At 34.1% G+C, this 22,875-nt stretch overlaps 1 protein-coding gene across 10 annotated transcripts in view; it reads left to right on the top strand.

Moving 5' to 3' along the window:
* The window catches only part of PRPF40A (pre-mRNA processing factor 40 homolog A), a 61,862-nt gene that overhangs the window by 35,304 nt on the left and 3,683 nt on the right, over nucleotides 1-22,875 (top strand). For 3 of the 10 annotated variants that reach the window (XM_054548884.2, XM_009237713.4, XM_009237710.4), the window contains 18 exons: nucleotides 1,180-1,290; nucleotides 2,728-2,848; nucleotides 3,092-3,145; nucleotides 4,718-4,742; nucleotides 5,413-5,787; nucleotides 8,515-8,623; nucleotides 9,180-9,244; nucleotides 9,602-9,766; nucleotides 10,833-10,941; nucleotides 11,830-11,980; nucleotides 12,939-13,072; nucleotides 17,973-18,087; nucleotides 18,248-18,351; nucleotides 18,460-18,576; nucleotides 19,068-19,205; nucleotides 19,544-19,639; nucleotides 22,534-22,620; nucleotides 22,701-22,797. In XM_054548884.2, the coding sequence (XP_054404859.1) occupies nucleotides 1,180-1,290; nucleotides 2,728-2,848; nucleotides 3,092-3,145; nucleotides 4,718-4,742; nucleotides 5,413-5,787; nucleotides 8,515-8,623; nucleotides 9,180-9,244; nucleotides 9,602-9,766; nucleotides 10,833-10,941; nucleotides 11,830-11,980; nucleotides 12,939-13,072; nucleotides 17,973-18,087; nucleotides 18,248-18,351; nucleotides 18,460-18,576; nucleotides 19,068-19,205; nucleotides 19,544-19,639; nucleotides 22,534-22,620; nucleotides 22,701-22,797 (2,173 nt within the window). The remainder of the gene's footprint in view (nucleotides 1-1,179; nucleotides 1,291-2,727; nucleotides 2,849-3,091; nucleotides 3,146-4,717; nucleotides 4,743-5,412; nucleotides 5,788-8,514; nucleotides 8,624-9,179; nucleotides 9,245-9,601; nucleotides 9,767-10,832; nucleotides 10,942-11,829; nucleotides 11,981-12,938; nucleotides 13,073-17,972; nucleotides 18,088-18,247; nucleotides 18,352-18,459; nucleotides 18,577-19,067; nucleotides 19,206-19,543; nucleotides 19,640-22,533; nucleotides 22,621-22,700; nucleotides 22,798-22,875) is intronic. The other 7 variants (XM_054548885.2, XM_054548883.2, XM_054548881.2 and 4 more) reach the window with 3 other exon arrangements.

The raw sequence follows: 22,875 nt of genomic DNA, 5'->3' as shown, positions 1-22,875 counted from the left end.
CACTTGTTTTATGATTTTTTTTAAAGATATACTATATTACCAACATTTGATGCTAAAGAGCTTATATTTGGAATATAATGGATATCAGCAACTCTGACACAGAAAGTCTCAGTGTGAGGAAATTTAAGGGATCTCTTAAGTACTTTATTTACCTATTTTTCTCATGTATGCATAAAAGTGGTATATGGTAAAATTAATGAGAAGTAAGACTAACTTTCAATAAGTTTGAAGTAAAATCTGAGTGGTAAAAAAGCATATGATCATTTGACAGCGATTTTATTTTTTCTTAACAGGTTTGTACAATAATATGTCTTAGATTTGAGGAAATATTATATAAATCATTTTTGTAACCCTTCAAACATAGTTAAATTTGTCACCATCTGGAAAATCTGGTGCTTGAAACTAGATTTACTACCTTTGATATCATTTAGTAAATCATTAATTCATGATGCCTTTTAAAACTTTTAACCAACTTTTATCTGAGGGTTATCTAGTGTTGCCTGAAGTATCATTAGCAACTTCTAGTAGGTTCTTGGTGTGTTCTGTTGACCTTAATAGTGAATTTATATTCTATAGTTTCATTCATGTAAAATTTTATCTCACCTATCTTGTTTTGAGGCATTCACATACACATTTTATCCCTGTTAAATTTCATCTGGTTGATAGTTAAATTCTGATTGTTGTCCAGAAGCTGTTTTGACAGCTGTGTCTTTCTTTATGGCATGTCAGTTGGAACTTTGTCTAAGTTGATAGAAGTATTCCTTGGACTAGAGTAGATGAACAGATGATCACATGGTGAGTTCAAATATATTAGCATGTAGTTCCTATATTTTCTTTATCCACTAGGCACAGATTTGTATTCTGAAAGATTGTCTTTTGTATGTAAGCTATAAAGTTACTGTACTTAGGAGAGTAGTCTTATCTTTGTAATTCAGAGAGATCCTGAAACTTGAATTTACCTGTGCTGCTTTTGAAGTACTCTAAAAACCTTGTTTTTCAGTTCCCTTCCTACTTGTATTGATGAATTATTCTAGATTACTTAAACTGTCAAAATATGCCCAGTTTTTTTTTACTTTTAATTGATTTCTTAATATATTTATTGCCTTGGAACTAATGATACTGATATTGTCAATGGCATTGTTACATAATTTACATCTTTTTATAATCTTTATTCTTTAGAAATCAATGTGGACTGAACATAAATCACCTGATGGAAGGACTTACTACTACAACACTGAAACCAAACAGTCTACCTGGGAGAAACCAGATGATCTTAAAACACCTGCTGAGGTAAAAGTTTGAGAGCTGGAATTTAGGGACTGTCAAGTAGACTGGGGCATATTTTTTAGGATTCTATAAGTAGTCGATTATCAAAGAGCAGTACTGCTTAAAGGTCAGAAGAGGATCTGTAGACATTCAGGAAAAAAGAGGGTTAGTATAGTCACACCAATTGGGAAGAAGAGCAATAAAACTCATCTGAATAATTTTATTTACTGATTTTGCCCCTGCTTAGAAAACCTAGTAGAGTGGGATCAATTTTAAAAAGGTGATTTAAAGAATAAATTGGAAGTGGGGAAGACTATTTCTTTGCCTGCCGCTTGCTTTTGTTTCTGATTATAGCAAAACTGGGTGATTTTAAATGACTTCTACTGAGTTCTTAAATTTCCAGTAGGGTTAAGAGTAGTGGAGATGAAATTAAGTTACCTACAAATATTTCCTTCTCTTAGAGTGGGAAGTTTTCTCTTTGCAGGAAATGCCCTTTTAAAAAGTGTGTTTTTATTTTGTTTTTTGTTGTAAGTTTTACCATTCAAAATATACAGATATTGAAGAAAAAGTTAAGGTTGAAGGAATAAACTGAATTAAGCAATGTTGCATGTTGTTTAATTAGAAACTCTGGGGTGCTAAGTAAGTAAGAGTTGTTCTGGCACTCCAGGCTATGCTTAAGTTTCATCCTAGCTGGTGGTATACCTTTTTGTTTTCTTCTCTTCCTAATTAAGGAATTTGAGAAGGTGAAAGTATTTTCCAGGTTGCCGTACTAACATGCACAGCAGTGCTTGGGAGGGGAGGTTGGCCAGTTTTTAAAAACATGTATTCCAGTACTGATTTATTGCCAATGATATTAATTACATACTTTGTCCAAGACACTCTGTTTGGATTCACGCTTTGAATAGATTTCTCATACTACCCTAACAGGTTTTGTTTATTAGATTTTAAGTATGTTATACCTACATGTTTTCTTACATAATAAGTTAATTCATAAACTACGAAATTGAAATCTAAGCATGACTAAACTAGATTTTGTTTTTTTGAACTTTTATGGTTTTCCAACTAGTATTAGAGAAGTCTGTTAAATGTGGATGATAATCTTGACCTATAATGGGGTGTGAATGGTTACAGTAAATAGGATTTGAAATTCACGTAGAACTGGTTTTGAATCTTGTCTCTGCTTTTTAATGAGTATATTACCTTAAACAAGTTACTTTCTGACTTCAAGTAACAGTCCCTAGATACAGAATTATGTTACACATTTTGCAGTGTTATAAAGATTAAATAATGTATTCAAACGGCATCACTCAGTGAATATTCAATAATTGATAGTTTATATTATTACCATCATCTCACAAGTTTTAGAATTGTATCAATTGGTAATTTCTACCGAAAACAGCCATGCAAATGATCCGTGATGTTAAATATATTATTATTAACAAACAGTTTTTTCCTCTTTAGCAACTCTTATCTAAATGCCCCTGGAAGGAATACAAATCAGATTCTGGAAAGCCTTATTATTATAATTCTCAAACAAAAGAATCTCGCTGGGCCAAACCTAAAGAACTTGAGGATCTTGAAGGTAAAATGGGGAAAAGTAGTTTTCAATGTATATGTTGTACATATATATGCCATTCACTTTGAAACAATTCCTCCAGAATAGGATTGTTCAAACAAAGGCCTTTTTTTTTTTTTTTAATTAAATGATTAGAACATTTAAAATGGCGTATAACAGTTTTTTGGGCTCTTATTTTCTTGTTGCTTTAGATCTCAGTTCTATAGATTTTAAATAGATTTTTATTTGATTTGATTCCACTGAAACTAGGATACCAGAATACCATTGTTGCTGGAAGTCTTATTACAAAATCAAACCTGCATGGTGAGCTGCTTTGATAATTCATTTTCTGTCATACTTAACATTTTTATTAGAGTATGTCACTAATATTCACTAACCATGATTGGATAAATCTGCAGTGAAAAATCTCTAAGAATTCTTTTCATTAAAGGGTTATATTATAAATGAGCTTGTAGCTTTTAAAGTCGTACTTTGGTTTTTAGAAAAAAAATCGTTTATCATTCAATTGAACAAGGAGTTCATATACAAAATTTCCAAATCCTACTATGAGTGGTGCATACATAGAACATGTGTTTTAACTCATTTCATGGTAATAGACAGTAGAGAACCTTGAATCGGTATCCATTTATATTTTGTTAGTATATTGTCAGACTATATATTTAATGCTAGTTTTGTTTAGCACAGCGTTGCAAAATAGCCTTGATATGTTCTTTATGGAAGAATTAAGGTAAACCAAGTATCATGCCTCACTTATAAAGGGAAAATTTTTCAACATTGGAACTAATCAGAATAACCCTTAAAAATCTAGAAATACTTAATACTAAATATAAAACCTAAGACTTAAAATAGAGATAATAAGTAAGGATTGAAAATCTAGTTTTTATACTCACTTCTAATAGAATCTAGTGTCATAAATTATACAAAATTAGAAGCAGCAGACTGTAGGAGAATGGGGCTAATAAAGTAGTGATGTGGAATGACATCTGGCAGGAAAAGAGAATAAAAATTTCCTAAAAGACTGTCATATTAAGCCCCTTTACCTTTTCCTTGTGCCACCTCATTAGATAGATAGATCATCATTGTATCAGAAAAATGTTAATTTATATTATTAATGATAACTTCTTAAGTATGTTTTTCCAGCCATCCTAAACAGATTTTCAGAAATGTTTTTCTTTAAAGGGTGATAAGTTTTAAAAATATTTTTATAAAGAGTTAGGCTTGTATTATTACTTAATGTGAAGAACCTCATTCCCTAGTAATGTTAAATAAAAGATATTTTTGTTACATCCAAAGGAAGATGTACTGGAATGAAAAATGAAATTGTGCAGATCTTTAAAGCTCAATTTAAGTTACCTATACTAGCATTGGCTAATAATAATATTGTAGATAGGTAGATTCCCAGTTGATCATTTACGAAGTATCAAGCTCATTTCTGATATAACCCTACTACAAATAGTTGGTGTGCATAACTATCTATCTACTTGTCAATGCTAGTATATATGTGCTGGAATTTTATAATAAATTTGATCCCATTTTGAATTTAGTATCTTAAAATATATCAAACTAGTCTCATCCCTGGAGAAAATACTATTTTCATCCAGAGTTATGCAGATACTTTCATAGAGTTGTTAGAGCAGCCTTTGGGAAAGCAGCAGCATGGAATAAGCTTTCCTAGTAATTACTCTTATTTAAATTTGTTTTATTCTTTATTTGCTATACTAGACTTCTGGAGCAAGAATTTGTTCTGTAAAAGTGATTTTTTATTTTTTAGGATGGTAAATGAAATCCTATTGTATGATACTTTATCTTCTTTTAAAGTTTTTCAGTGATTATATTTTAAAACTGGTAGATGACTTTTTTTCCTCTCTTTAATAGCGATGATCAAAGCTGAAGAAAGCAGGTAAGCAATTTTGGACATCAATTTTTATTTACAAATTTGGTCTCTCCTATGATATCGTTGTGTTTTCTCAATTTTCATAATACAAATAATTAACATGTTAGGCTTGATATTTTGATGTCCTTGTAGCATTTTGTTGAGGAAAAATTAGGGAGGGGGATATTTACTCAATTTGATGTTTTGCTATACAGTAATTATTAGAATTTGGACTGTATCCCTTAACAAATTAAGAAGACTGTGTTACAGAAGAGTCCTAAATTCAGTTTGAGTTGATTAGGGAATGGACGAAATATATCTGTGTATCTCTTCCTTTATATAGGGTTTCCTCTAAATGGGCGAATTGCAGAAAATTTAAAGTTCTTAGAGAACTTTTTAATACAGGTCATATTTCATGGTGTAATACAGTCTGATAGATTGGGTATTTTATAAATGTGAACGCTTACTGAACTTTTGAGTGCCTGTAATACATTACCACAAATGTTAACGGAATTAAAGTAGTACAGTTACATTCTGTGGTTTTAAAATCTTTTTTAGTGGGTTTGGCATTTCTTGCTATTTTTTCCTTCAATTATTTTTCTTATTATTTGATTTTATGACCATTTTAAAGCTACCTTTATTTAGCTTTCTGATTACAATAATGAAATGACCAGTGTTCTCTTTTTTTAATGTATAGTAAGCAAGAAGAGTGCACCACAACATCAACAGCCCCAGTCCCTACAACAGAAATTCCGACCACAATGAGCACCATGGCTGCTGCAGAAGCAGCAGCTGCTGTTGTTGCAGCAGCAGCAGCGGCAGCAGCAGCAGCAGCTGCAGCCAATGCCAATGCTTCCACTTCTACTTCTAATACTGTCAGTGGAACTGTTCCAGTTGTTCCTGAGCCTGAAGTTACTTCCATTGTTGCTACTGTTGTAGATAATGAGAATACAGTAACTATTTCAACTGAGGAACAAGCACAACTTACTAGTACCCCTGCTATTCAGGATCAAAGTGTGGAAGTATCCAGTAATACTGGAGAAGAAACATCTAAGCCAGAAACTGTAGCTGAGTAAGTTTAGTAACTTGTCTTCTGAAAATCAGTACCAGATTTCATTAATAAAAGTAATTGCCAGTTTCGTTAGTGGCCATTAATTGTTTAAATAAATTTTTTTGAGAATCGTAATATCAGGCCGTTAAGACAGTTGATCAGTTTTCAGGCCGAATTTTGGAGGGTTATGCCGGCAAACTTGAAAAATAGTTCAGTGAAATTTTAACAAGTAGAGCCAAGGCTATAGGGAGTTGGGGCACAAATCTAAAAGATTGCCAAAAACCTTAGTAAGCAAGATACATCATATTTTGATGCAATATTTTACATGAGATCAGTGCAAAAATTCATGATTAACTGTCAATATTTTCAGTTAAGATAGGTGTATTGTTTCTTTGGTTATTGGTGTTTTGGGTTTCAGCCTCCTATAAATCAGTTAAAAAAATACAGCTTTGTAGAAAAATGAATTATGGAGGGAAAAAAAGCAGTTTATGGCTGGGCATGGTGGCTCACACCTGTAATCCCAGCACTTTGGGAGGATGAGGCAGGAGGATCACTTGAGGCCAAGAGTTTAATATCAACGTGGGCAACATAGCAAGACTCTGTCTCTACAAGAAATTTAAAAATTAGCCAGCACTTGTAACCTCAGCTACTGAGGAGGCTGAGGCAGGAGGATCACTTGAGCCTAGGATTTCAAGGCTGCAGTGAGCTATGATTGCACCGCTGCACTACAGCCTGGGTGAGACAGCAAGGCCACCCTGTCTGTCTTTTTTTTTTTTTTTTTTTTTGGCACGGGGTCTCCCTCTGTCACCCAGGCTGGAGTGCAGTGGCGTGATGAGGGCTCACTGCATCCTCGACCTCCTGGGCTCAAGCGATTCTCCCATCTCAGCCTCCTCCTGAGTAGCTGGGACTGCAGGCACACACACCATGCCTAGCTCATTGGCCTGCCTCAGCGTCCCAAAATGCTGGGATTATAGGTGCGAGCCACTCCACCTGGCCAAGGAAAAAAGGCAATTTACAGAGAAAGAAAGTTGTCTAGGAAGTATATGAAAAGCCATTCAGCCATAATAATAAAGAAATACAACTTAAAATAATACTGTGATTATTTTTCTAAGTGAAAGTCAAGTAGAGAAACATTTAAAAGATAACACCAGATCCAAGAAAACTTTTCACTCTTAGTGAGACTGTAGTATTACAACTTTTTAATAAAGCTGTTATCTGTCAGAGTTCACGGTTTGTGTGTACTTGCATACCCTGTAGTCTAGTACATTTTATATGGCTATGCTTTATAGAGCTTTAGAAAGTGAGGTCAAGCTAAATTTCTTGACCTTAAGGGTGCCCTCATGTTTTTAAAAAAAAAAGTTAACCATAATCTCATTATTGAAACATGATTATCCATCTTAATATTTAAGCATGTTGCCTTCATCCATCCATCCCCTATTTTAAGTGTTCTTTTGTTTTTCATATCATCCATCCCCTATTTTAAGTGTTCTTTTGTTTTTCATATGTTAGTTTCCCAAAGTCAAAATAGATTTATAACTTTTTCTGATGTTTCAAAAGTTTTAAAAGAAATCTGTATGGTGTATTTGAAGGCATGAAAATGAAATTAACATTTTGTTTTATACTTTCTCCCCCTTTTCTCTACATTTAAGATACACGAATATATATCTAATATATCAGAGACATCTTCCACATTGATAGAAATGTGTACCCATCATGTCAAATGATGGGTTATTATCATTTGATTGTGCGTAAATGGAAGTGCTCTCGTATCAATAGATATTTAGGCTTTTTGGAATAACTTTATTTTGTGTCTTGTCATACTGAAAGTTTTCTTCAATAATGTTTTCCATAAGTTTAACATTAAACAGTTGTTTCCTGCTTTTTTTCATTCCAGCATTTCCTTGGTATAGTGTCTGAGTCATTATAATATGCTTTTGATTTTAATTACTATAACAGAGATCATTTTTTGTCAGTATCTGCTACAGTGTCTCTTCACCTAAGCATTCTACTTATTTTTTTTTCATCCCCCGACCCCGACCCATGCATTCCCTTATGTAGAAAGAAATGTAAGGCTTCTACCATTTTTTTCTCATCAGGAAAACCACCAATTATTAAACAAGTTAGTAATTCTGGGTAGTATTAATTTTTGTTTGACATCAAACTTTCATAAAATATTAGATTGGAAATATTTTTGGATTATTTGTGTCATATAGTCTTTATATGGTGACTCAATTCAGCTGTAGTAGCACAGTCAGCAATAAACAATGTGTAAACAAATGAACATGGGCATTTTCAAGTAAAACTATAATTACAAAAATTAATAGACAAAAGAGTGGGTTGTAGTTTGTCAATCCTGATTTAGATTGATCCTTACATCTTATTTATCTTCACACTTGCCCAAATCCTTAGAGTTATTATAGCACTAATGTGAAACCACTGAATGAGTTTAATAAGCCATTTAAAACTATTAACCTATGGGCCAGAGGAGCTAGTGTTTTAAGTCAGTTAAATGTTTATTTTGTCATTTGTCCAGGGTCTTAAAAACTGATTTAATAACCGAAGTTTTAGGAGACGATTATCTCTATTTCTTTGTCTTCAGATAAGTGTGTTTTTAGAGTTCATATAGCTTTTATTCTAAATGTCAAATTTTATTTCAACATCAAACATTTAAACAATTTAGGCATTATTTTTCTAAATGAAGCAAAAATTTATTTAATTGATAAATACCACATTTGAATTTCTCTCTAGGTTTACTCCCAAAAAAGAAGAGGAGGAGAGCCAACCAGCAAAGAAAACATACACTTGGAATACAAAGGAAGAGGCAAAGCAAGCTTTTAAAGAATTATTGAAAGAAAAGGTATTAATATTGCAGATTTTTATTGTTTCTTAGCTTTTTGACATCAAGCATATATTATAGATTTTTATGTGATGTGTAATAATTACCCAACAAATGACGTTACTCTTTAATTAAACCTTGATGGTATTGATAATACCAATCTCATGAACTGTTGTAACTGAAAAGCAACAAAATATGTCTTGTTTTTTTTTTTTGAAGAACATTTTTGTGAAACTTTCAACACAGAAACTGTTGTGTACAAGGTACTACACAGGCACATTTCTACCCAATATTTAATTTAAGGGTTTTTTTTTAAATTCATAATAATTATCTTTTATCCGTAGTCTAAGAAAAAAGCATTTGTGCTCTATTTAAATTTCAGTTAAAGTTTTCATTTTAGTTCATAGGTGTATTACACAGATTTGCCTTCAATAAAAAACTATTTTTTAAAACTTGTTTCAAACTCCTGCAAAGGGAAATGCTTGATGTTTGCAGTTAGTATTATACTCAGTTTCCTATTATGTGACTTAAACTATTCTTGTGTGAAATTTTAATTTTTCATTTAAATTATTTTCAGCGGGTACCATCGAATGCTTCATGGGAGCAGGCTATGAAAATGATTATTAATGATCCACGATACAGGTAGTACTTCAACTTTTTATTTACTTTTCACTTTGAGCATAGCAGGCCTAGCACATTTAAAGTTGTGTAGAAAGATAAAACATTTAACTGCTGACTTCTGTTTAGGATACCAAGTATAGAGTTGTTTTATGTCTAATAACCAAAAAGTCAAAGGCTTATCAAACAATTTGAGTACCCTGCTACATATAAAATAGTAATTATTTTAAAAGTAGAAATTACTTTCTATAATCATTTGTCTTTAATAAATTTTTGAAAATTTTTAAATTTATATGTGTAAACAATTTTATTATTTTTTTCAAACCACTAATATTTGATTCTTTTGCCTGTGTTTACTCTTACGTGGTATTTTTATATTAGTGCTTTGGCAAAGTTAAGTGAAAAAAAGCAAGCCTTTAATGCCTATAAAGTCCAGACAGAAAAAGAAGAAAAAGAAGAAGCAAGATCAAAGTACAAAGAGGCTAAGGAATCCTTTCAGCGTTTTCTTGAAAATCATGAGAAAATGACTTCTACAACCAGATACAAGTAAGATGTTTAGTGTTACATGGCCTATGTTTACTACATTGTTGTTTGTGTCATACTTTTCTGCCATGTGTAGTAGCTGATCTAGAGCTCATTAAATAAAACTAGATGATTATGAACGTGGAAACTTGATGAGGTACAAAATAAATCTGTAGTTAAATGTAGAATTTAACTTGTTGACTTAATAAGTTTTTTAGAGACTGGAAGAAGGGGAGAAAGACTATTCAGTAATCAAGTTGGAGGCAAGACGTGGTGGCTCACACCTATAATCCCTACCATTTGGGAGGCCAAGGCAAGCTTGGGCCTAGGAGTTCAAGACCAGCCTTGGCAACATGGCAAAACCCTGTCTCTAGAGAAAAAATAAATAAATACAAAAATTAGCCAAGCATGTTGGCACGTGCCTGTAGTCCCAGCTCCTTGGGAGGCTGAGGTGGAAAGATCACTTGAGCCTGGGAATGTCAAGGCTGCAGTGAGCCATAATTGCACCACTGCACTCCAGGGTGACAGCGAGACCCTCTCTCAAAAAGAAAAAAAAACAAAAATAAAATTTGATTGCCTTTTACTTAAAAACATTGAAATTATTGATATTTGTGGAGTAAAAAGAGGCTATTTTCATTAAGTAGGCATAGCATTTTGAATAATTGTTTTATATAGCATTCTTCATTTTAGATTGCTTTATTATGTAAAATTGTGGGTAATATTAAAATTTTTTTGATATGTTATGAAGCCTATTTTCTGTATGTATTTCCTTGATCTCCTCAGTATTCCAGAGAAGTCTGTAATTTAGTTCTGTAGGCAGTTTGGTAGTCTGTGTAGCTGCCCTTAGATATAGAGGTAGTCTAGACTATAAGCAGTGCCTAATGTGAATTATCCCCTCTATCTCTAAGGAGAGAGGGAGGCATGTGTTTTTTTTGTTTTGTTTTTTGTTTTTTGTTTTTCATAATTATCCAGGAGTTTGTCTTTAATATATTTGTGAACTTCGAATAGGAAGTATTCATTTTCTAGTTTTAAATTTAGTTTAAAAATTGGTTAAAATTAATTTTTATTGTATAATAATTTTTTTTAACAGAAAAGCAGAGCAAATGTTTGGAGAGATGGAAGTTTGGAATGCAATATCAGAACGTGATCGTCTTGAAATCTATGAAGATGTTTTGTTCTTTCTTTCAAAAAAAGAAAAGGTATTCTTTATTCTTAGTTATTGGTATTTATAGATAACACAAGATGTTTCCTCATTCTGATGAGGATTGGTTTTATAATATGTACATTTTTGTGGCTTAGTTTATCCAGTTTATGTGGTATAGCAGATTTATTTATTGGAAGTAAAATTTAGTGATGGAATGTATAGCTTCTATAATAACCTTCTTTATCATTCATGTAGCATATTAAGTACTGATGTAGACTCAGTGGGTACTCACTCAACTATTTGTATTGTCATTAATTGGCTATCTTATGCTCACTTTGAAACGATACCTTTTTTGCTCATTAGGTTTAAAAATGCTGGGGTTTTTTTGCTTATAACAAGCATGATTGTTACGAGAATGACAGCAATGTGCAGTTGTTTCTACTAACAACGTTTTAAAATACCTATTTTACTCATGTCTCTTTTTCATTGTGCACTATTATATTTTATGTCATCTGGTTTCCAAGGAACACATATAGATGCAAGTATTATCAAATTTAAACATAGCTGAAGGTCATTGAAGACTTTAGCATTTACCTGCAATGTGACTTGTCCATAGTAACCTTAGTTTCAGACTGTCTGTAATGCAATAGTAGTAGAAAGGTTTATGTAGTATGGGGGAAAAGCCAAAAACATGGTTTCCAGATTCTGGCTTTTAGAAGGAGGTGGAAAATTTGAAGCTAAGTACCAAAGCCAAGCACTTAGGCAAGAGCATTAGCAAAGTCAGCAGTGTGGCCATTTAAAGTAAATGAAATTTACTTGAAATTTGACTTAACCTTTGAAATTTGGTCATCCATTAGAATATAAAGAAGCTGTCACTAATTGCAATTTAAATATCTTAATTTCTTGGAACTTTGAAACATACATATTCATACTTTTGCTATAGGAACAAGCAAAGCAGTTGCGAAAGAGAAATTGGGAAGCCTTAAAAAACATACTTGACAACATGGCTAATGTAACATACTCTACCACTTGGTCTGAAGCCCAGCAGTATCTGATGGATAATCCAACTTTTGCAGAAGATGAGGAGTTACAAAGTAAGAATAATGGCTGAGTAAGAGAAATAGTTTTAAACAGCGTCCTCCAGCAGCAAAGAATTACTTTCACTTTTTATATGAGATAACTAACGGAATTTTATGCAGTTGTTTGTTTATTTCTGAAAAAGTATTTTATTTATTTCCAAATAGGACATTTCTTTCTGATTGAGTTTGTGATTCATGACAAAATATTTTTTCAAATTTAAAGTAGCTTTATCAGTTAATCCTTGAAATATTTAAATTATAGGTCAAATTTGAAATTATGCTTAGCCATTTGTGTGTAACTTGGTAAGAACTAAATGAATTACCGCATTTTACTCATGTTGTTTTCTTGAGGTAATAACATTATAGATTTGTAAAAAGAAAAAAATGTGTTAGAATTATCTTACATTAGGCTTCCCTAAGTACTCTTTCTGAGTTAACCAATTGCTTTTTAAATTATAGCTTTATCGGCTACCCCTCTAAAAGTCATGCTTAAGTAGATTTTTTTGTAGGGTGTACAGTTCTATACTTTGAAAAGCTCCTGGAATAATTATGATATTGCAGACAGATTTTATCATAACACTTTTATTTTCATTAGTTTTGCCATATGCGTGTCCTTTGTTTTATTCTATGACATGTTTCAGAATGTCTTTTATTGAGTTATTTGTGAAATTTTCTTTAAAACTTTCCTATGCAGCTGATCACAAATCATATTGGAGTTTAAATACAAGTTTGTTTGTTTGTTTGTTTAGAGACGGGGTCTTGCTGTGTTGCCCAGGCTAGTCTTGAACTCCTGGGCTCAAGCAATCCTCCCACCTCAGCCTTCCAAAGTGTTGAGATTACAGGCATGAGCCACCACACCCTAGCCTAACTACAAGTATTTTTGACAGGTGATTTTGAAATTTTGGGGGAGCTAATGCAAATAAACTACTTGTTGACATTTGACACTCTAAATTTTAACTGGCAAATACTTTAGATATGGACAAAGAAGATGCATTAATTTGCTTTGAAGAACACATTCGGGCTTTAGAAAAGGAGGAAGAAGAAGAAAAACAGAAGAGTTTGCTGAGAGAAAGGAGACGACAGCGAAAAAATAGGGAATCTTTCCAGGTAAAAGAAAAAGCTCTCTTTTCTAACTTAGTTTTATATTATACTTACTGAACTTTAACAGTGATACAAAGAGTTTTGAGACAACTGTTCCCAGATCATAGACTTAGGCTTTGTGAGGACTCATACACATTTAACTCTTTAAGTTCTACAGATGAACATTGATAAATGAGGTTTCGGTTGGGAAAAACAACAGGAGAGATGACTGGAAACAAAATATGTGTGTTGAGTCAGTAGTAGATGATATTTAGTCTCTGGAGGACAAAGGGACTGCTAGGGTATAGTTTGGGGATGGGCCATAATTTCTTAAACACTAAAAAAAGGACCTGGGATTGCATGTTTTTTAGCTAGTAGTTCATTTTCATCTTCAAGTATCATTTTTATTTTCAGTGATAGAAAATATCATGGAGCAATGAATTTTTTGCATTTCATATCTCACCTATTTCAATAATTATAATAGCTAATAGTCTTTGATTGCTTGCTGTCAATACAATTTACATTTGTAATCTCAATGTTTATGACAGTCTTACCTTATAAGGGTACTTACTGTTTTTGTTATATAAGTTTATATAACTAAGGAAATGGAGAGGTGAAGTGACTTGCCCAAGTTCAACAGCTGCTGAATAGTGAAGCCAGAATTTGAATCCATGCAGTTTTGATTACAGGGTCTCTTCCATTAACCATTGTATTAGGATAAATGCTAGGTTACAATGGCTTAAATAAGCTTTTTTCTTGAAGTAACAGTCTTTTTGGTCTAGGGCAGAGCATATTGCCATCCCTTAAGGCAGTGGTTTTCAAAATTCAGTGTGTATCAGAATGAAGTGGAGGACTTTTAAAAACTTTATTCTGGCCAGGCACGGTGGCTCACACCCATAATCCCAGCACTTTGAGAGGCTGAGGCTGGCAATTGCTTGAGTCCAGAAGTTCAAGACCAGCCTGGGTAACATGATGAAACCCGGTCCCTACTAAAAATACAAAAAAATAATAATAATAATTAGCCGGGTGTGGTGGTGCACGCCTGTAGTCCCAGCTACTCAGGAGGCTGAGGTGGGAGAACCTGAGCCCAGGAGGTCAAGGCCGCAGTGAGCCGCCAAGGCGCCACTGCACTCTAGACTGTGCGAAAGAGCGAGATCCTGTCTCCAAAAAAAAAAAAAAAATTATTCGTGCTATGCCAAAGGTTACTGTCTTAAATGTCACAGCCAGTAGAATGATTTCAGTCCTTATTCAATGAAAACATTTATTACTCTTGATGGGTTCCTTTATCTTAGTGACTTTCTAGACTTGATCATGTTCTACAACGGTTAAAAACACAAATTGTTTAACCTTACCTGAAGAATCTGAATTAGTAAGTCTGGGGTAGAGTCTGAAAATTTAATTTCTAAATTTCCAGGTGATACTGATACTGTTGGACCATACTTTGAGAACCAGTGCCCTAGCATGTTAACCTTCTCTGCAGAGTTAGGGGTATGCTGCCCCCATTTCACATTTTAACTTGGAAAAAGTCGAAAGAACAGTTCTTTTTAAAGCTAATGATGTAGAAGTTCTGCTCACCTCCTTCATTTGGGTTCAGTTGCTGAGAATTTAGTCACATGGCCACAACTAGCTACACAAAGGAGGCTAGAAAACTTAGCTTTTAGCTAAGCAGCCATGTGCCCAGGAAGAAGGGGAGGACAGATTCTTAGGAGGGCTATTATACACTCTTCCACAACTTAAGCTTTAATGTCTCTGATGAAGGTTTTGCAGTGGCTTAAAATAAGGAGACATATATGAAAAAATAATAATACAGTGAAAATAAGGTCTTGGTCATAGAAAATACGAGACTATAATGTAAACAATACTGAAGATGGAGACTGTGAGGCAAAATTTTGATGTAAAGGCTGTTACAGTTCCTTAAATAAGCCTAAATGTGGCTTTGAATCAGATTGCTATGTGTCTGGCATAGTTTCTGATTTCTACTTATATAATTGGTGTTAAGTATGTTGTATTAATATTCTTTTAAATATTCAGCCTGGTAATTTTCCTGTTCTGCTACTCCAAAAGATTTATTTAGGACTTTAGTGAAATGAATTAAAAGAGAAGATTGGCATTAGACAATAAAAGATCATTAATGGAGAGCTTCTCAGTAATTATGATTATGATGATGACTATCTTTTTATTTAGTGTTCATTTGCTAATCAGAAAATTCATCACGTCTATGACAAGGAAACTATGATCTTGTTTTTCTTATGTCTTAAAACTGGTATTTGAAGTCAATGTTGTCTGGAAAGGATTGATCTGAGGCTTTCAGGGAGAACCAGGGGAATGTATAGTGTCTCAGAAGCCAAGAGTTTGGAATTTTAAGATAGAGCATGATCCCCAGATGCACAGAATCAGTATCACCTGGGAAATTATGAAAATGCATACTCTCAAACTTCACGTCAGACTGAAAGAATCAGATTCTGGAAATGGGACCTAACAATATGATTTTTTTAAACAGTCCTTCAAATGAGTCTTTGAGAAACCCCTGAGGTAAAGCAATCCACCTAAAGTAATATGTTAAGAAATTTTTATGGAATGAGGACTGAAAGAATACTGTTAAGAGTGGCATTTAAGGTGTTAAGAGTGGTGTTTAAGGTGTTTAGTGACCATTGGCATGGTAGGGAAAGTTAAAGGTCTGCCAAATAGTTGAAAGATATTCAATAAGGTAAAATTCAAATAAGCTTGCAGTTAAGAGAAAGGCTTTTCTTGGGTAAGAGAAAACCAGTTAAGAGGGAGAGAATGAAGGAAGAATTGAAAAATAAGGGTGATTCTCATTAAACAAAATCTCGGAAAGTTTGGAATTCAAGCATATATATGAATATAGTTACATTGAGAACAGTATATAAGAGAACAAAAAGAAGGATGAAGATGGAGAAAAATTAATACCGATTTGGATCTAAGACAGTGGTGCTCAATCAGGAAAGATTTTGTGATTGTCAGTATTTGTGGGGAACATGCTACTGGCATCTAGTGTGTAGAGGCGAGAGATGCTGCTAAACATCCTGCAATGTACAGGGCTCAAACATACCCCGCCCTCAACCAAGAGAAAGAAAAAAGAATTACGTCATCCAAGATGTCATTAGTGCCACGAGAAGAAGAAACATCAAGCTCAGCCATCTTTGAAGCAACTTGCTTTCCATAATGTAAAAGGCAAGGCTTTTTCACCCCTAAAATGGGGCAAGTAAAATAGAAGAGAATAAGAACTATACAGTTTTGTCAGAGTGGTTTTCAAACCTGAATTCACATCGGTCATCTTCTAATATTCCAAATATCTGGATATTAATTCATATTGCTTTAAAAAATATATTCCTGAGGTGATTCTTTCAGGTTAGGGATCCACTATTGAAATAATTTCAGTCTCACAGTTCTTTGACTTTATCAGACAGATCTCACCAGTCTGGAAGTGTAAGAAACACTAGCAAAACAGGTATGATAGAGTGAGGTAAGTTCTAAGGTACTAGAGCATCACTGATGATGGTTTCCAAACTATTTTAGAGACTCAAAAGAGGAAGCAAGTGAGTAAGCTGGTGAGCACAACAAGAGTGGTTAAGACAAAATTCCATTTATGTTGAAGGGTAAGGGTAGTTGACAAAAGGGTAGATACAGGCAGGGTTTGAGAAAAGAATTTGAGAGTTGTAAGGGAGTATGGACATATTTAGTCTTGTTTGAAGAGGAGTGAGTGGAGTTGTAAGGGCCTGATGTTACTTTGGGACAGCTCTATCCAATAAAAATGTGAATGCCACAAATGCGATTTTAATTTCTTATTTATTTTAGTAATTTAACCCAATATAACCAGATATTATTTTAACACGTAATCAATATTTTTAAAAATTGCTAGTACTTGTGGTATTAAATCTTCAACATCATTATGTGTTTTATACTTAACAGCACATCACAACTCAGACTAGCTACATTTCATGTACCCAGAAGCTACGTTTGGTCAGTGGCTACCTTATTGAACAGTGCAGGTATAGGAATTGTGGGAACGGAATATAGGATTACAGTTTCTTTTAGGCACCTTTGTGTATAGCAGCGGTCCCCAACCTTTTTGGCACCAGGCACCGGGTTTAGTGGAAGACAGTTTTTCCTGGTGGGGTGGGGTGGGGAGTTGGTATCATCAGGCATTAGATTCGCATAAGGACCACACAACCTAGATTCCTGGCATGCTCAGTTCACAATATGGTTCGTAGTCCTATGAGAATCTGATGCCACCACTGATCTGACAGGAGGTGGAGCTCGGGCGGTAATGCTTGTTCCACCACTCACTTCTTGCTGTGTGGCTTGGTTCCGGTTCCGTGGCCAGGGGTTGGGATCCCCTGGTGTATAGGATTAAACTCCCTAAGGATTGGGTTGGAAGCAGGAAGTGTGGAAATTGAAACTAGATATGGGTTTGAATCCTAGGTCTCCAAACTACTTTGGGAAAATTATACATCCTCCTCTTAAGGCCCTTTGTTTTTTAAAAGTAAATAAAAATACCTAGAACACATTAGGCACTATTTTTAAAGGCAGAAAGTATACATTTAAGGAAACATGCATATACATTCTTTAGCCTCATCATTTGAGGTAGATATCCAGTAATTTAAGTTAACTTTTACCTTTTTTTTTTAAAGCTAAAAATTAGGTTCTATCTTAAAGGGTAGGAAATAGAACCTTAGGAAGATAATGTGCTGTTTCCAAAGTTATTTTCTCTAAAGGACAAAATATTTTTTTGCCTAAAGGCAGTTGTTACTTTGCCCGAATAGCAAATATTCTTTGTTCCCCAACAGGTTTGGGATAACATTGGTAGAAGAGTTTTAACTATGTCAAAATTTTTGTGTGTTTTCATGTTAGACTCTTATTTCTCATGTACTCGAGATGACTTTTCAAATATAATTTTTCTCCCTAGATATTTTTAGATGAATTACATGAACATGGACAACTACATTCTATGTCATCTTGGATGGAATTGTATCCAACTATTAGTTCTGATATTAGATTCACTAACATGCTTGGTCAGCCTGGTAAGATTATTTTCTTTTCCTAATTTACCGTTATGGTAGTAGTTGGAATGGGCCAAATGCAAAGGTGATTGTGTTGGGGGAAAGGGTGCTTTATTTTTGTTTTTTTAAACAACAAAGTAATTGCAGCTCTTTGGTTAGAGCTAGCTTTTGACTTCTTTAGTTTTTTCATTAGGATCAACTGCACTTGATCTTTTCAAGTTTTATGTTGAGGATCTTAAAGCACGTTATCATGATGAGAAGAAGATAATAAAAGACATTCTAAAGGTAAATAACTATATTTATTCTTACCTTTTAACCAATAGTACATCTTAAAAGTTAGTACTGTATTCCTTTGATTTATGCATTATTAATGTTAAGATTTCTTTTTTTTAGGATAAAGGATTTGTAGTTGAAGTAAATACTACTTTTGAAGATTTTGTGGCGATAATCAGTTCAACTAAAAGATCAACTACATTAGATGCTGGAAATATCAAATTGGCTTTCAATAGCGTAAGTTATTTTTTCTGTTGTAGTTTAGTAGTATAGTTTTTAATTTATTCAGATAAAAGCAGCTAAGTTGCAGAGTATTGGAATAAGGGAATATGAATAGAATTTTACAGAGTAGTAGCCACTCTTTCAGCTAAGGTAAAACAAAAAACTTTATTTAGATGATGGATTGATATTAAACTTCTTTTGCTCAAATTAACTGGTATTATACATAAAATGGCCATTATAAACCAGGCCTTGGGCCACACATAAAGTACACTAACGATAGCTGATGAGCTTAAAAAAAAAAAAAAAATTGCAAAAAAACCTTATAATGGAAAGTTTACAAATTTGTGTTGGGCCACATTCAAAGCCATCCTGGGCCACATGTGGCCCGTGGACCATGGGTTGGACAAGCTCGTTTTAAACAATGCATGATTCCTAAATTAACAATAAATTATTTCAGCTAATACTTATGATACTATTATAACTGATTAAATATGATTTTCTAATAGTTACTAGAAAAGGCAGAAGCCCGTGAACGTGAAAGAGAAAAAGAAGAGGCTCGGAAGATGAAACGAAAAGAATCTGCATTTAAGAGTATGTTAAAACAAGCTGCTCCTCCGATAGAATTGGATGCTGTCTGGGAAGATGTATGTATACTTGTTATTTTTTTCTACTGGAATTCTTTTCTTTACAGTTGAGAAATTTAAAATATTTTCATTTTTCATTTTATAGCCACAAAAATAAGCTAAATTTATTTGTAGAATATATTAAATATATTTAGAATATAATAAAAGCATTAAATCAGCTGTTGACTCTATGTTTAGGAATATTTATAAAGAATGGTTTGGACTTTTGAAGGGAGGAAATAATGGACTTTAAGGGGACTGATTCATCACAGTTTTCACTTGCTGTTATGATTTATTTTAGATGTATTATTGTACTTTTCTTGGTATTCATATATTTATTTTGTATCTGAATTTTTCAGATCCGTGAGAGATTTGTAAAAGAGCCAGCATTTGAGGACATAACTCTAGAATCTGAAAGAAAACGAATATTTAAAGATTTTATGCATGTGCTTGAGGTAATTTTAGAATTCTCATGTACAAAATATATAAAATATAAACAAATTGAAGAACTTAGAATGATGAAAGTATGTTACTTTAATAGTCATTGCTCTTATACAAATGTACTTACCTGGACAGTTAGAGAATGGTTTTTTTCTATAAAAACTGCTTTTACGTGAAAGAAACTATAAGTTTCCATGGGAATATAAAGATCTGTATGTGAAGACTGTTTGTTTTGTATTTTTAGAAAGTTTTAGAAATTGAGCAGTTTGGCAGCCACATGGATTGATTGACTAATAAAGAAAACTTAAAATTTTTCTTGTAAAGCAGATAGAAAACAGCTTTTAGGCACATTTGAGGTATTATACCACATTAGCTGTGTAGAAAAGAAAGTTTCTGGAAAATAATGGAATAAATGGTAAGTTTTTGTTAAAATAAGCAATGAAACAATAACATCTCAGGTCACTTTAATAGGTAAGGTTCACTGGGCACGGTGGCTTACGCCTGTAAAACAAGCACTTTGGGAGGCTGAGGTGTGTGCTGATCACCTGAGGTCAGGAGTTTGAAACCAGCCTGGCCAACATGGCGAAATCCTGTCTCTACTAAAAATACAAAAAAATTATCAGGGAGTGGTGGCGGGCACCTGTAATCCCAGCCACTCAGGAGGTGGAGGTTGCAGTGAGCCAAGATCATGCCACTGCATTCCAGCCTGGGCAACAGAGTGGGACTCCTTCTCAAAAAAAAAAAAAAAAAAAAAAAAAAGTATTTTGATGACAGTTTCAGTTAGGCCCTTGTAAGTATGCTGAATTGACCAATAATTATTGAATAATAGTATTCGATGCCTTTGTGGGCCAGTGTTCTAATTGCTTTATGTATATTAGATTTATGAACTTAATCCTTTCAATAAGCCTGTGAAGTTAATAGGTGAACAAACTAAGGCAGAGAGAAGTAAAGTGACTTACAGGGTTGGAAGCCGGGCATGTTGACCTTGGTCAGTGCTTTTAACAAGTATGCCATGCTGTCAGTTTTAGAGTAGCTAATACTTTATAAGCTAAAAACTAGTATGTCTTAATATTATAGTGTTGCATTGTAAATGGGCATAGAAGGTCACTAAATTGACTATTTCCTATTTCTTGATTTATTGTTCTTGATTAATACAATGTTAACCACAGTTTTTTCTGTAACATGTACTCGCATAGGCCCTATATTGTTTCACAGCTGCCTCTAGATGTGGTCCTGTTGGCCTTTTTTTTTTTTTTTTTTTTTAAAGCAGGGTCTCTGTCATCCATCCACTCCTAGGCCAGAGTGCAGCGGTGCAGTTATGGGTCACTGCAACCTTGAACTGTTGGGTTCAAATGATCCTCCTAAGTAGCTGGAACTGCAGGCACGTGCCATCACACTTGGCTTTTTGTGGGGTTTTTTTGGTTTTTGTTTTTATAAAGATGGGATCTTGCTATGTTGGGCAAGCTGACCTCAAGCAAGTCTCCTGCCTTGGCCTCCTGAAGTACTGTGATTATAGGTGTGAGCAACCATGCTGGGCCTCTAGATCTTTTCTGTGCCAAATGTAGTGCAGACCAGAAGCATCTGCATTACCTAGGAGCTTCTTAGGAATGCAGAACCTTAGGCCCCATGGGGCAGAAATCCTGCGTCTGACTCTTCATTTTAACCAGATTCCCAAGCATTAAAATATACATTTAATTTTGAGAAGCTCTGCTGTAGATAGTGACTTACCTATTTTACCCCAGTTCAAGAGTCTACAGATTGTTTCATGATCTATACTGGGGGTAAAGTAGTTAGGTGGTAAAGGGCTGAACACATTCAGATTTTGGGGCCTTAATAATCTGGGGCTTGAGGTATTAAAGAAAGGTAGGTTAGCATTCAGTGAGATCAAAAGGAGAATAGTCCATTCTGAGATCCAGATTTTCCATTTCCACTTCTGTAACTGAGGTAGAATTTATTCTCAAAGCCATAGAAGTGTTTAGGGGCAAGGAGCTTGTACTGTAGCACCCCCCATCACTGCTCCTAGTAATTGTTTTAATAAGTAGAAATCCACAAAGACAACATAAGGATGTCTAATGATGTCTTGTTTGAGGAGGAAGGAAATGGCTCCTTGGGAGAAATGAAAGAGGAGTAGCAGATTTTGCATTTATTCTGACATCAACCTTATATATCTCAATTCAAGGATGGCTCTCAGGTTGTTCTTTATCTTAGTGCTTGGCCTAACTTGCTGACCAAAGCGAGATTGATCACAAAAACCATGTCTGAGTGTCATTGTATTTCATTGTAATTAAAAGCAGTTGTGACTGCATATTACACTTTTCTTCTAAACCACACCATTCTCCTTCTTAAAAAATACTTTTTCAGGCTGGGCACAGTGGCTCACGCCTGTAATCCCAGCATTTTGGGAGGCCGAGGCGGGCGGATCACAAGGTCAGGAGATTGAGACCATCCTGGCTAACACGGTGAAACCCCATCTCTACTAAAAATACAAAAAATCAGCCGGGTGTGGTGGCAGGCGCCTGTAGTCCCAGCTGCTCGGGAGGCTGAGGCAGGAGAATGGCGTGAACCCGGGAGGTAAAGCTTGCAGTGAGCTTAGGTCACGCTACTGCATTCCAGCCTGGGTGACAGAGCGAGACTCCGTCTCAAAAAAAAACAAAAACAAAAAAAGCCCTACTTTTTCTACTAACAGTTTTTAACATTGTTTTGTTTAGATGTCTAAATAAGTGGGTATAGGATGGGCAAGAAGGAAAAGAAAAAAAAAAATTAAGTGACAATTCTTCGCAGTTTCAAGGGATTACATTTCTATATATTGTAGAGTTTTACTCTAAGAACTTACTTCCGTAGCTTTTTAAAGATTCTTTACAGTCTGTCTACAGTAAGTATAAATTCTTGAAATTTTTTGTCCCCGTAGCATGAATGTCAGCATCATCATTCAAAGAACAAGAAACATTCTAAGAAATCTAAAAAACATCATAGGAAACGTTCCCGTTCTCGATCGGTAAGGGAATTTATTATATGGTGTCATGAGTGTATTAAAGTCTTAGCATTATTATGAATGAAATTATTTGTGTTTTTTAGGGGTCAGATTCAGATGATGATGATAGCCATTCAAAGAAAAAAAGACAACGATCAGAGTCTCGTTCTGCTTCAGAACATTCTTCTAGTGCAGAGTCTGGTGAGCATTTCTATTTATTTGATTAAATCATTGACACTGATATACTCAAAGTCTGACACTTTTTATCCTTTTATGCTA

This window comes from Pongo abelii, chromosome 11, assembly GCF_028885655.2.
Source record: "Pongo abelii isolate AG06213 chromosome 11, NHGRI_mPonAbe1-v2.0_pri, whole genome shotgun sequence".
Lineage (NCBI taxonomy): Eukaryota > Metazoa > Chordata > Mammalia > Primates > Hominidae > Pongo > Pongo abelii.
This window is presented reverse-complemented; position numbering and strand designations above follow the sequence as displayed.